Source organism: Artemia franciscana, chromosome 21, assembly GCF_032884065.1.
Source record: "Artemia franciscana chromosome 21, ASM3288406v1, whole genome shotgun sequence".
Classification (NCBI taxonomy): Eukaryota; Metazoa; Arthropoda; class Branchiopoda; order Anostraca; family Artemiidae; genus Artemia; species Artemia franciscana.
The window spans coordinates 27,812,043-27,827,351 of record NC_088883.1 but is presented as its reverse complement, the minus strand read 5'-3'; the positions used below and the strand labels follow the sequence as shown (position 1 = coordinate 27,827,351).

At 36.2% G+C, this 15,309-nt stretch overlaps 1 protein-coding gene across 2 annotated transcripts in view; it reads right to left on the bottom strand.

Moving 5' to 3' along the window:
- Positions 1-914: 914 nt before the first annotated feature.
- LOC136040543 (lachesin-like) overlaps positions 915-15,309 on the bottom strand; it is an 83,533-nt gene continuing 69,138 nt past the window's right edge. For both annotated transcript variants that reach the window (XM_065724744.1, XM_065724745.1), the window contains 2 exons: positions 9,610-9,903; positions 915-1,170 (listed from right to left, as the gene is read on the bottom strand). In XM_065724744.1, the coding sequence (XP_065580816.1) occupies positions 941-1,170; positions 9,610-9,903 (524 nt within the window). In that variant the 3' untranslated portion in view covers positions 915-940. The remainder of the gene's footprint in view (positions 1,171-9,609; positions 9,904-15,309) is intronic.

Here is a 15,309-nt window from a genome sequence, read left to right as displayed (position 1 = left end):
AGTTTACTTAGGTTTAAGATTGGTTAATCGTGGTTTAGCATTATCCAGGTGTGAGATGGGAGACGTAAGAGGGGAATAAAGAATAGTAAAACAGCCAAGTATTACTCCAAGTAAAGTTTTCCAATTATTGGTTCATTGGGACTTGCCCATAGAAAGAGTGGGCAGGATGAGGTTATTAAGGAAGAGTAGAACAGATTTACTCCTGAGGGCAACATTTACAGTAGTAAATAAGGAAATAATAAGCTAATAATGAAAGGACATTGCAGTTGTGGTGGGGTGAATTTACAAAAAAATCTTTAGGAAACGCATAGAAAATTAGTTTAAATGCGTTTTTACTACTTTTTTTGTGGGTCTGATAGGAATTTTGGTGGGGGGGGGGTCAAACCCAGAAACCTCCCCCACCTAAACACCGCCTTGTACCCCTCTATATAATCCAGTGGTGCTTTTATTGTTGTTTCTAGGGGTGCCAACTCGCTCAGTATAAAGGGAAAGAGGTAAAATATATTTTTCAAAATCTATGGGAGGGTTTTTTTTTTCAAGGTAAACACATAAGAAACATAACTTCAGTGAAAATACAAGAAAACGTATTTTTCAGTGAAATTGTTGAAAAAAAGAATTTTTTAAATCTGGAGGGGAGAGGGGTAAAAAAAAATCTATGGGAGTTTTCCGCTGGTTGTGTTCTTTTTTATTTCTTAAAATAGGTCGGAAGCAAATGATTTATTTCTTGTGTGTATCTTTTTGTAGACACAGTAAAATGACTTTGGTGTTAAAGGTTGAACAAGGAATAGATTTTCGGTACTACTCATGACTAGAATTTGCCAAAACAGGGGTATGAACCTTAGAACAGGAATCCTCTCGTTCTACCCTATGTCCGGGTGTTTTAAATAATCAAGTATGTAGTATTTTAAACAATATTTAAATTAACTTTATTAATTGTAAATTAGAATAAGAAAAATGACATTTTAAAGACTAAGTAACAAATAACAATAGGACTGATTGTCTTCCGCAGGCTTGATGATCGTATAAAGCTATTTATACTTTTTTCTATTTCTTCTAGTCTGGAGCTTGGTGTACTTCTGATCGTTGTAGAATCATCCAGACCATCACTTATTTCGTAATATTCTTCTATGAAATCCATTGATATTTTTTCAGTTGCCTCCATTTCTATTTCTAGAAAAAGAAAGGGTGCATATTTTATTGTTTCAATGTGGATAACAATGGAAATTTGGCTTGTAGATTGAACCGAAGAGTACGGGTAACTTATAAGAGCAGGAGCCGGCGTTAGTGTTGACAAAAAATACTATCAACGCCATCTAGTGTTTGGCGGTACTCGGCATTATTTTAAGCTTTGTAACTGTTTTTTCTTTCAGGAACTGAGATCATACACTTTTTACAACACTAAATTTAGCAGTTATAGCAATTAAGCTAATTATTCTTATTATTACACTAAAAATGTGAAGTATCACCAAACGCTAGATAGCGTTCATAGTCTTCTATCGACACTTGTGCCAGTTTCACACTATTAAAAGTTATTCATACTTTTTGGGGCTGAGAAGGAAGACATTTTAGCTGCTATCTAGGGCTGTAAAATGTTAGTTTTAGAGAAAAAGTGGGAAGACTAAAGTCACTTCTTTGGTACCTCGGTTGAGCCACTACAGATATAAAGTCAGGGCAGTAGCTTGCCAAATTCAGTGCCCAAGAAATATGTATCTCAAATCGAGTTTTCTAATTACTAATTCCATAAGTCAGGACAATTAATAAAAATTTAAATAGCTAGCTAGTGAAACTGATGGGAGGCGACCAATGGGTTTAGTACTTTCAAAATTATTTTGTTTGGAAAACATAAATCGGTTATATATGCGGAAGAAAATTGGGAATTACTCTTTGCTTATGTGCTACTCCCTTTAGCCAAAAATGTAAAGTCATCAGAATAGTAATGTTATATTTGCTACAAAGGGTTGGCTCTCTAAAAAAACTGATAAGCAAATTTTTTAAGTACTGATTTTTAGATTTTTTAAGTATTCTTTTCCATTTTTTTCATTTTTTAAATACCAAGGATGCACAATAAAAACAATTTTTGTCTCTTGGACCCATCTTAGGTCTGTTCATAACTGGAAACGGTAATTTTGTAAGATATTTCTTTTGTTTGTTTCAAAAACTAAAAATCTTCTAGAAAGTACTAGATTTTTGTCAGTGTTGCCACGTTGAACCATAAAAATAACTATGCAAAGCTTATTGGTTAAATTTGGCAACGCTTTTCGTCAGGAAAAATTCAAACATTAAAAATATTATTTGGTGCCCACTACAACCAAAAAATTTAAAACTGCTACGGAATCCTTTTTCATTAGGAAATGAATTTGCAATTTTTCTATAGCCTTTTAAAAAAATCATATGGCTGTATAACCTTCCACATAACCAATCCCAACAGGGCCGCATCCATGTTTTTTCAGAAGGAGGGGGTGCAAAAGGATTTTCTGTTTTTAATAAACGTTAGAAACGCATTAAAAATTTGTTTATATTCATTTTTGCTACTTTTTATGAGTAGGGTAAACATATCAAGGGGAGTTTTGAAGCCCCATATCCCCCGGGATACAGCATTGAATCCCAAAAACAGATTTCGCTTTCAGTGTTCTGGCCCTTTAAAGAAATTCAAAAGAAGAAAACAAAATTGAAGGTTATAAATCGTGACCGTTGTGTCACAAGTACATGAAGGGAGGATTAACCCTATTGCGACCAAAAAGTCTCCTGATAGTGACTGGAGCACCAGCTATATCCAATAATCCTAACCATAGTTTAAATTGGATTGAGCAGAAGTAAAAGGATTAATTATTTTTTATTTATTCCTCACTGATCTTTTAATTCTCTTATAATCCTTAGTGATTTTATAATCTTTCTTTTCTTGGTTCGTGCAATTCTTTTAGCGATCCTTTTAATTATTTTAGTGATTCTTTTACGTGATTATTTCTTTTTGTCACTTTTTTGGTTATTTTATATTCCTATTTTACTCTCTCTCTCCCTCTCTCTCTCTCTCCCTCTCTTTTGGTAAGCATAGGATTTCAATAGCATGTGTTTTCCAGTCCTCTACAGGCCGTGAAGCCAGTAGTGCCGGAAAAATGCTTTTAAAATCACTCATTAGGGGTAAATCTGAAGTTGCTACCTCCTCAAGACGTTATGTCGCAAACCTGGGCAATATTATAGCGCCCCTGTAACGGTTACGTGATAGGGAATGTTTTCTAAGAGATGCAGGTACATTTTCCGTGACAGAGAATGTTGACTAAGAGATGCAGGCGTCTATTACATAATAGGGAAGGTTTACGGGTTGTTATTTAATGGGTTTTGGGTGTTACATAATAGCACTTATTATAGTCCGTTAGTCAGGCGGGGAAGTCCCGGCTGTAACTGAAGGGAGCACACACATGAATATTGCGTAATAACGGTGCATACGTGGGATGTTACGCAGTCTTGCGTGACTTGATAGATTTATTGCGGGTGAAGTAATTCTACGTGACTGTAGATTTATTGGGAATGATGCAATGGCAGTGCACACGTGTGTTACGTTGATGATGTGCATGCGGGATGTTATTTTATTTTCTTTCAATGAATTTTTTCTCTCAGGGAAAATTTATTAGCTGAAGGTTTTTTCCGCACAATTCCTTTGAATTTCTATGCATTGGTTATGATTTCTATGGGATTTCTCCGGATTTATATGGACAGGTCTTGATTTCTTCAGTTTTGTCTTGATGTCTTGGGTTTGGTCTGGATTCTGATTCTTATGAATTTATGTGGATTCCTTACATTGCTTATGATTTTTATGAATTCGTCCGGATCTCTTTGTATTGGTTATGATTTCCATGGATTGGTCCTGATTGCTAGAGTTATATATTTTGGATTTATCTCGATTTTATGAATTTTTCTGGATATCTATGCATTGGTTATAAATATCTAGGAATTTTCTTAGATTTCTACATATTGACCTCTTGATTTCCATGTACTGGTCACGATTTAAGAGGTTGCTCTTGATTTTAACATTTTGGTAATGATTTCTATGAGCTCGCCTGGATTTCTATGCGTTGGTCTTGATGTCTACGGTTTGGTCTGGATTTCTACATGTTTTTGGAATAAGGAAAAGGCTAATTCAAGAAAGTGTTTCTTTTTAAAAATAAAGAGGAATTTTTTACAAAATCGCTGGAAATAAGAAGAAAGAGGATGTGAAATAGCAAGAAATATTGCAATCAATTGCAATTCAAATTGTAAACTGGCAAGTTCTCACTGTTCAAGTAAAAACAATGGTCATTTTTGGTTTATATATTCATTTTGTGGGGAAAAGATTTCAAAACCTTAAGCGCGATATTGTGCACCAGACGGTGTCATCGGGCTGGTAGATTGTGTCACGCTGGCCTCATTTGCCAGAAACCATCAGAAGAAGCATTACTTGGGGGTTCATTAAGTTTAAACCATTGATTCTAGTTTAAGCGGATGTTTTTATAAAAAATGCCCGGAAAATTCTTTTGGAATGATGAAGGGTGCCGGAGCATGCCAGAGGGGCAGTAACAGTGTGGCACTGTGGTGCGAATTGACATGGTGTATCATGAAGGAATGGCTGGCGAAAACATGAACCAATGGATTTAATGCATGATTTTTAACAAGATTTTTTTAGAAGAAAACAACTGGAAATGTCTTGGGAATGATGAAGAGGTGTTCAAGGGTGCCAGATAATAATAGTGTGATTTGGTGGCGTGAATTGACATGATGCATCACGGAGGGTTGAGTTTCGAAAACATGAACCAATAAATTTAATGAATGATTTTTTACAAGAAAATATTTGGAAAATGTCTTAGAAATGATAAGGGGGTGCTTTAGGGTGGCAGTGGGCCAGTAATAGTGTGGCACGGTGGTGTGGATTGACTTGTAGTGTCATAGAGGTTTGGCTTGTAAAAACATGAACCAATGGATTTAAGGCATGATTTAACAAGAAAATATCTGGAAAATGTCTTAGGAATGATGAGGGGGTGGTAGGGCGTGCCAGACGACCACCCACATATTGTCATGTTGGAGTGAATTACTTGGACTAACACGTTCTACAGCTTAAAGTTAAGATGGGAGGTGTTAAAAGAATTTTTTGGCGGAGGGGGACTGAAATCTAACACTCAGTCAGCAGTTTCATTTAGACCTCTCAGAAATACCTCTTAATATGGCTTAAATTTATCTGTAATACCAACCCTTTCTTTGGGATTGCTTGCTAGTGTGGGCTAGCCACATATTGTCACGCTGGTGTGAATATGCATAGTCGTGGCTCAAATACAGGAGCAAATAGAGAGTACCAGGTAGAAATATGGTGTTTTTACTAGGAGATTTTAATCCCCAGGCTGATAGAAATAGGGATAGATGGTATCCTAGCCTAGGTAAATTTGGTTTAGGAAAAGAAAACAGTAATGGCTACAGACTTTTGTAATTTTGTAGGTATAACAACCTAGTTATAACCAATACCGTGTTTGGTCATAAAATGGCCCATAAGTTGACTTGGTATGAGAGTAAGTGATGGTAAGGGAGGAAACCTTATTGATTATGTTATTGTAAACCGAAGACAAGCAGGATCAAAACAAAATAATAGGGTATATAGGAGCGCTGTTATTGATGTTAAAAGTAAATACCACCATCTAGTAGTGTCTAATGTTAATTCAAAGTTGAGGTTTCATAAGGGTAACTACCTCCCGCAGAGTTTTGATTTTGGCAGACTTCGGGATGAAAATTTTAGAGAAAATTTCCAGGAACAGGTGAATACTAAACTTGAGAGTTTAAAATTTGACAATGTGGAAGATGGGTGGAAAATTTTTAGAAAAACGATTTTTGAAGTTACTGATGGTGTCTTAGGAAAGAAAGTTAAGGCTGCAGCTAGGAATATTAGTGAAAAAGCTTTATATTCAATAGAAAGTAGAAGGGGTTCTGAGTGATAGATCATATGAAAACGAAAGGAATGTAAAGAAAATGGAGAAAGCATTAAAACATGAACTAAGGAGATGTGAAGTGGAGGCCATGGATAAACTTGCTAAGGATCTGGAAGATACAACTAGACAGCATAATCCTAGTTAAAGACAGGAATGGGGCCACAATTAGTGGCAAGGAAAGAGTTAAAGAGAGATGAGCGGAACATTTTGAAAATGCGCTAAACCGAGATGCAGTTGCAGGAAAAGATACAGATGAAAATGGAAAAGTTTGTCATACCTTGGATGTGAAGGAAGATTTGCTTCGTGAGGAAGAATTAGCGACAGTACTAAAAGGACTAAAAAATAACAAGACTCCAGGGGCTGATAGTGTGATAAATGAGTTTCTTAAGTATAGTGGCTCTGAGGTTAGAAATAAGCTACTGAAGATTATGAATGTGATATTTGAAAAAGTGGAAGTATATAATGATTTAAAAAAACTTAATTAAACCAATGCATAAGAAAGGTGACAAGAGTGAGTGTCGTAATTATCGAGGCATTAGTCTGGTCTCTGTATGTAGCAAATTACTTAGTAATATGATACTTTTTAGGCTGAGAGAAGCTGTAGACAAAGTTTTAAGAGAAGAACAGTGTGATTTTAGACAGGTAGAGAATATGTCGACCAAGTTTTCACTCTTAGGTTAATAATTGAGAAATCCCTTCGTTGTCAAACCCCTTTGGTCCTCAGTTGTATAGATTACGAGCAAGCATTCGATTGTGTTGATAGAAGAGCTTTAGCAAAGGTCTTATCCTTATATGGTATACCAAACAAATACATTAAAGTGATTTGTGCTATGTACGAGAATAATACTGCTGCGGTTAAGGTAGGAAATGAGGTTAGTAGCTGGTTTTGTGTTAAATCAGGAGGTAAGCAGGGTTGTGTTCTATCCCCCTTTATATGAATATTTCGATGGACTTTGTCTTAAGGAGCACAGGAAAGGCAATTCGAGACCATGGAATCGAATGGAGAGGAAAAACTATCCTGGATTTAGATTATACTGATGATTTGAGCATACTAGATGAACGTGTGAGCAAAATGAATGAATTTTTAGAGGTTTTCCTAGTTAAGGGTGTTAGAATAGGTTTGAAAAGTTAATATTAAGAAGACTGATCAGAAATACCACTTAATATGGATTGAATTTACCTCTAATAACAACCCACCCCCTCTGGAATTGCATTCTAGAATGGGCTAGCCGCATATTGACACGGTGGCGTGAATATGCATAGTCTTGGCTCGTAGAAATATGATATTTTCATTAGAAGCTCTCAGAAATAGCTCTTAGTAGGGCTCAAGTTTACCTCTAATATCAAACCCCCTAAAAATTGCTTGCTAGAAATCCCACCTTTCTTCAATTCAATGTTCTTTTTGCCTTTATTTTATCGTTTATAAGCTTTTTTATGTATTCTTTTTTCCATTTTCGAGTTTGAGTTGCTTTTTTCCGTGTTTTAATAATGCTTGTAAGATTGTTTTTATTAATAAAATGTGTATGTATAAAAGTGTGTGCCCTTTATATTTCTTGTTCCATTATAAAACTTCAATATATTTCACTAATGCAATTTAATCAACTTGTAACCCATGTACACTGGTATGCTTGTTCAAGATTTGCCTCTAATATAAAGGTTAAATTCTATGTAGTGAAGAAGAAAAGAAAGACTTTTGATCGTACATGAAAGTGTACCATATTCTAGCCATAATGATACTCTCTCTTTTATTTCATTTCTGATAGCCCATTCAAGTTAAAATAGAGAGAGTAAACGACAATTACTAAAAAATGTGCTAAGAACAAGCCTCCAGTGTTATCTGATAACACTCTTTAAAGCATTACTTAACATGCAGGTGCATACCAAATGTAAGCGATTTCTAGGAATCGATTTTCCCCTCTGCGTGTCAATTATTGTAGCCATTCGGGGACACGTAATTCATTTAATCGATCTAGAATGCATGAACAGGGGGTTCTTCTTACGTGCAGTAGGTTATCATGTAGAATGTATTAGCTGAACCAAAATTTTAGAAAGACTTTCTTGGTCCACATTGCTATCACTTTATTCTGTTGAGGGGAATCCCATTCGAGTCCTATTGCGGACAAAATTCTTTAGTTAATAAATGTTCCCTGAGAAAAAAACAAAAACACACTGAAAGAAGATGAAATCTCTTAAAGTTTTACGTAACATCAAACGTATTCACTGTCATTACGTAACACGCACGCGTATAAATTGGGATATGCGTGTTAACACACACGCATTCCCAATAAATCTATCAAGTAACGTAAGGTTACCTCACCCCCCCAAAAAAGCTATCAAGGCTTGCGAGATTGCGTCACATCCCACCTCTGCACAATTACTACGTAACACCCAGGTGTTTGTCCCCTCAGTTACAACCGGGACTTCCCAGCTTGGATAACGGACTTTAACATGTATTATTATGCAACACCTCAAAAACTGTTACATAACAACTAAAATAAACCCTTCCTATTATATAACAGACACCTGCATCTCATAGTCAGAAGTCCCTATAACGTAACATGTACCTCCATCTCTTAGAAAACATTCCCTATTACGTATGTATACTAAACTGTTACGGGGGCACTACAGTATTGCACAGGTGCGCGTAGTAACGTCTTGAGGTGGTAGCAACTTCAGATTTACCCCTTATGAGTAATTTTAAAAGTATTTTGCCGTCACTACTGGCTTCATGGCCCGTTGAAAACATTCCCTATTACGCAGGTATACTAAACCGCTACGGGAGCGCTATAGTATTGCCTAGCTGCGCGTAATAACGTCTTGAGGTGGTAGCAACTTTAGGTTTACCCACTATGGACGATTTTAAAAGCATTATGCCGTCATTACTGAAACTTCTGTAGGAACAACTAACATGTACTTACTTTGTTGTTTCATAATTTATGCATCAACCTTTACCAATTGCAGTAAAATACCCGTGATATTTAATTTATGGAAATAAGTACTATTTTTAATAGAGCGAACTTAATTATCAAAAGTGAGTCTTAGAGTTAACTGCTAAAAGCGATCTCTCTGGTTAGGGGCAGTTAACATCATCATCAACAATAGTATTTCAATGGTAGTTGAAAAAGGAAAATGTTTTCTCGTGACATTTAGTTGACTTACAAGCGAGCGCAATGCAGTAGCAGATATACGTATGGGAAGTTATCCTAGGGACATTGAGACATTGAAATTATTAGGGGATATTGAAACACAGCAAATTATAAATCTTTGATTTGTTGTATTTTTAGGAGACAACGATAAATTTTCAGGGAGCTGCTAGAATAAAAGCCCCCCCTTCCCACTCCCTTGTTAGGTGGGTGGATACAAGCTATGCAATAATTCTACTCTTTCAAATGCGTCAATTCATGGAATGGGGAGGGAGGTGGAGCAAATGTGTTTTCAAAACCGACGGAGGGACAAATTTGTCATTTTTCAGTGAAAATGCCAAAAGAGGGCATTTTTGAATATAAAATATTACCAAAAAGGTATTTATTTTTACGTTATACTTGGTGAATCCTGGGGACAAATGCCCCCTATCCACTAATTGACGCCATTACTTTTTTCTCCTTTGTTGAAAAGGATAATATAAAAAGTAAAACTGCCGAGGAGAATAAACCTTTTTACCTACCGTAAAACTTTAAGGTGCTTTCGACTTCTCCAAGAGAATTTTTGGCAACGCAGCGATATCGTCCTGCTTCAAAAGACGTAAAATTTCGAATTACCAACGTCATAGTTACGCTGAAAAGTTGATCATGCTTCTCAATAGTTTCATATCGATTATTAGTTACTATCAAGTCGCCTGTATCATCTCGCAGCCAATAGTTGATGGAGCGGGGCGAAGCCTCTACATTGCATTCAGCTACTAATTCAGATCCTGCTGTAGCACCAACCAGTTGATTAGGTACGTGAATTACCGGATGAACTGCGAAAAAATATTACCCTTTTACAAAGTAAAAAAGAGTTTGTCTAATTCACTTTAGTTATTTTCAGTTAATCATATTTTAAAGTTTTCCATCCCTCCTTTAAAATTTCCTACGAAGCTATTAAGGTGAAACAGCGCCTCAAAAGATCACCCTGTCTCGTCCATTATAAACTTTTTTAGGTTTTATGGCAAACTACTTCAAATAAATTCAGTGATCAGCCATAATTTAGATTAGTGACACTAACTTAGATTAGGGAACACCAAAGATTAGATACCAATATACAGTTGAAAACTCCTATCTTGCCCATGAGAAGCTTTTGGTTCAGAGCTGTGGACTTGGCACCTCCTTCAAGCCCGCGCTCGGACGCGTAGATCGTACTCCAACACCATAGGCGGGAACGCGATTTTGTTTTGTTGCATACACAGCTTAGGTACCAATATTGGTTATCTAAACTGTGCTGCCAGTTTCCTGTCTCCAGCCGCTAGCATCGCTACCGCGCACTGTGTCCCCCAAAAAAATCGATTTTTCATAACTTTATTGGTATATAAGCTGTGGAAAACACTAAAAATCGGTCGAAAAGAATGATCACTTGGAAAAATTGTTTCCAAATACCAGACAAAAGGAACGTAAAATTTACTGTCTTTGCAGTCAAGCCTACAATTCTGGACAGCTCTTTAAAATGGCTAGTCCTCTGGAGAATTCAATGATGAACTATTTATTTTCGTGATGGTCATGCAGCGCTGAAACTCTGAAAATGATTTTTAAGGCACCATGTCACCTTTAATGTAGCACGATAGAACCAACACAGGAAAAAGAGAGATTGTTGTCCCATTTTGCCGCGTTAAAAAGCGTGCTTTAATTCCATTCGGTTTTTATTGCCCCCATTTTCATAGGCTGATCAAACATTTCCTCATTTCTGGAGAGAAAAATATCCGTGGCTTCTCAAAAACCTGATTGATTTTAAAACCTTACTAAGCTGGTAGCTTGCATCAGACTAATTTGCTTTGCCCGGTGAATTTATCAAATATTTCGTGGTAATAAACTGTAAGTAAAGAGTGATTCACACTAATTGTAACCAAGTCCCTAAAAACGGAATTTCGATAGCAAAGTCTATACCCAAAGAATTTACTTTTATGCTGATTCCCAAAGGTTAAACGTGTTAAGTTTCAATTTACTCAAAAATGGTTGAGAGCCTGAGACAACCTGTTCCATTTCTAAGAAAGGGGTAAAACACCCCTAAGAGGGTGACTGATCCTGACAAAAAAATACACAATCAAATTTAGTATATTAGAAAGCCCAATACAGAATTTTAACCTCCTATGTGGAATTTTGCATTTTTTTTTCAGAGAAGAAATATTATGGACGCATATTTATTTATTTTTAGCCCTAATAGCGCCAACAAGCCATCGAGTTAAAATTCTGATATAGCAAATCCATTTTAGAACTATCAAACAACTGTGTAACGAGATATCAGACGCAGTAATGCTCCGCGGTGGCGCATCCCCCTCTAAGGATTCAATAAACGGCGTTCTAAAAGTTCACGGAGCATCTGATTTCAATTTATACATGTATATGATACATTAAATTATCTTTACGTATATTTATATTTTCAAGAAATATATAAATTTTTCAGGTGCCAGGCGAGGCGGGTAAAATGCACCTGATCCTGCTGCAATTATGATTAAGAGATAAAAGATTTCTATTTTCACATTCAAAAATAAATAAATAAACTAAACAACGCCTTCAAGCTGAAGAAAACCTATGAGGGTTTGCGAATGTAAAAAAAACTGCACGTAACCACTTACCTATTAACACAACCATTAAAATAATAAAATGAAAAATAAAATGAATAAATAAAATGTGGGTACTGGAGGTTGATGCCTTCATATTGGAGATCGATCCCTTCATATTGGAAACAATATTTTTCTGTTAACCAAAATGATTATATTCACATCCTTACCGGTATAGAAGGTGACAAGGTGGGAGGGGCCATCATGAGCACCCTCTGGAAATTTCCAGGGTAGAATAAAAAGAACTCGCGGAATGCCGTGAATCCTGCAATTAAGTTTCGATATTTCAGATGCCCTCCTTCTAATATATGTGACAGGGGTGCATTTTTACGGGGATGATTGTCATTCTTGTAGCATAGTTAGATGAATGCTATGCTTGAATGTAATAAATGGGGTTTGAATGAAGGAGTAGTAATCTCCTTGACATTTTAAAGAGCGTTGAAACAACTCTTAGTAACGAACTGTAAGTAAAGAGTGAACCTTGTCAGTAGAACCGAATCTCTAAAGGAAAAAGTTTGATGACAACATGTGCTAAAACTAAATACATTATTCATGCTGGCTCTAATTTGTATAATATATTAATTTTGGAGTTGCTCCTCATTCATATTAGTACATGAAAATTTGCCATATTTTAGAAACAAGAAATAAACTCCCTCAGAAGAAGTATGATCTTGATAGACATTAAATAAAAAAACAAGTTTTTTTTAACTAAAAGTAAGGAGCGACATTAAAACTTAAAACGAACAGAAATTACTCCATATATGAAAGTGGCCGTTCCCTCCTCAACGCCCCGCTCTTTACGCTAAGGTTTTACTCTTTCTATTAACTCTATTTTCTAAAACAGTAAAAAACTTTAGCTTAAAGAGCGGGCTGTTTAGGAGGGAACGACGGGGGTCGCCTCCTCTTCATGACCTCGCTCTTCACGCTAAAGCTTTCTTGCATTTAAAAAAAAAGCTTCTTATTGTTCTAATTAAACGATCCTTGTGGTCCAGAAGTCGGTTTTAAGGAATTGGGACAGAATTGCAACTTTAGCGCAAAGAGCGCGGTGTTGAGGAGGTGAAAGCCCCTCTCGTACACGTAGTAAATTCTGTTCGTTTCAAGTTTTAATATTACTCCATATTTTCAGATGAAAAACGTGATTTTTTTAGCTTAATTTCTGATCGTTTTTTAAATACTACTATAATACTTATATGCTACTACTTAAATACTACTAATAATAAATCAATGCAGCACCAAGCCGCCTGAGGCCAACACAGCTGCGCACGCTCCTCCTCCAACCTAATCTATTCAAGGCCTCCCTCTTTACACCTTCCCAGGAAGTTCCTATTTTCTTTAAATCTTTATTTATGACATCCTCCCACTCAAGACGAGGAAGACCTGCTTTCCGTTTAGCCCCAGTTGGTTGACCAAACAGGACAATCTTCGGCAATCTGTCATCCTTCATCCGCAGAACGTGGCCTAGCCATCTCAACCTTTCTTTCATTTTAGCTTTAGAAAGCTGGATTGGACCACATTTTTCGTACAAACTACTGTTTGAAATACGGTCAGTCAGCCAGGTACCCAAAACAATCCGTAGACAATTTCTCTGGAAAACATCTAGTAAATTTTCGTCCGCTTTTCGGAGCGCCCATGCTTCAGAGCCATATTTGAATAATGTAAGGAAATCTGGCTCTATTACACGGAATAATCCCCCTCCCTATATGAAAATATCCTCTAGACAACTCAATCTTGGTGAAAATTTATCCCTGATAATTACCCTTAACATCTCCACGCGTAAAAATCAGTCGGTAAAGAGAAAGCAAAATCTATAAAAATAATTTAGTATAGAAATTCTGACAAAATCCCTCAGAGTAAAACTTCCCCTGAAAAGTTCACCCCCTGAAAAATTATCTCTCTATAGAAAGTTTGCCACCCCCACCCGAATAACTTTAAGACCTTTCCCGAGGGGATAGGAGGGGGTCATTTTATCTTCAAAGGCATAGTTATTAAGGCTTTTAACTAAGCAAACAAAATTGCTATTTCAAAATTTTGTTCGGATGATTTTTGGGAAAAGGGACGTGGGAGGGCTCTTAGTTGCCCTCTAATCTTTTTGGTCACTTAAAAAGGGTACTAGAACATTTAATTTCGGGTCGATTGACCCCTCTTCCGATATTTAAAGACCACTGGGCCGATACAATCACTCCTGGGGAAAAAACAAAATAAATCAACACGCATCCCTGATCTTTCTTCTGGCATAAAATACAAAGTTTCAAAATTTTGCTGATAGGAGCTTGAAACTTCTACAATAGGGTTCTCTGATGTGCTGAATCTGAAGGTGTGATTTTCATCCAGATTGTTTCACTTTTAGGGACTGTGACCCTGTTTTAATTATGCACGGAAATCAATATGTATGAGAGCCTTCATGTTACTATCTACAAAATATGAAATTTCATTATTTTTGCTATGAATAATATGGACATTTAGATGATTACAGATTTTATATTTTATATTCCGCCATGTTGGCTTCACTGTCGTGGCCTGGCGGTGAAGCCAAGAATGTGTCTTGAGAATTGAACAATTCTGTCCTGCACTTTCACTTGAGTAGAACCTGCTTCTTATTTTATCTTATTAAAAGCCCTATTTGTTTTTTTTTTGTGCGAAATTTTAAGCCAATAAAAAGAGCAGAAGTTTTTGAGTCACAACATTTTTTGCAAGTAAATTCTCTGACTATATGGTTCAAATTCTCTATAAATATGCCTTTTCCCCCTTTATCGGGGCGTCAATTCACGAAATGTTAAGGCGGGAAAACTTATTTTTTAAAACCTGGGGACTTAGTTGTTATTTCAATTTTTTCAAAGACAATGCAAAAAAGGTGTTTCTCCAAGAATAAAAAATAAAGCTATTCTAAAATCTAGGGGGGAGGGGTAGGATTTGAGCACCTGGTGTCAAGGGTAGCTCGAATTAGAAACCTGGTGTTAAATCAAATGGTAATTTCTGTAATTGATATTTGAATTCTATATAAACACGAAATTTTTTTAATTTTGTTTATATGATCCTAGTTTAATTTTTGAGAATATCTTCAGTTTTTCCTTACTTTTTCTTATGGAGCAGCAACATTTCAAGTCTTATAATCATTGTAAAGAAGTTAAAAGTTATAATGATAATTGTACAACATTATAACCCTTACTTAAAATAAAAAGTTGTTACAAACATGAAGCTGCGTGGCTAAATGCATATTACAGCGATTTAATTCAGTGGAATTAGAGCATCTAGCCTCTCCTCCAAGGCAAAAATTCACGTTACTCTTGCTAGAGATAACGGGGTAAGTAATGGATTCCTTATAGTTACAACCCTAATACAAATTCTTGGATGAACCCCGACTCCACACCCAGAAAAAAGATAAAAATGGTGGATGTTCAAAGTCTTCCATAGATACATGTTAGTGCCATATACACTTGGATAGATGGCCTCAAGACCGTATCCAGGGGAGTTTGACCCCTTATCCTGAATTTTTTGTCCGACTCGTAAAAACCTTACAAAAATGAAAAAAATTCTTTTTTTAAAGTTCCCCCCCCCCCCCCCCCGAAAAAATCATTTTGCAAATCTCCCCTCCCCCCAAAAAAACAAATCCCGGAT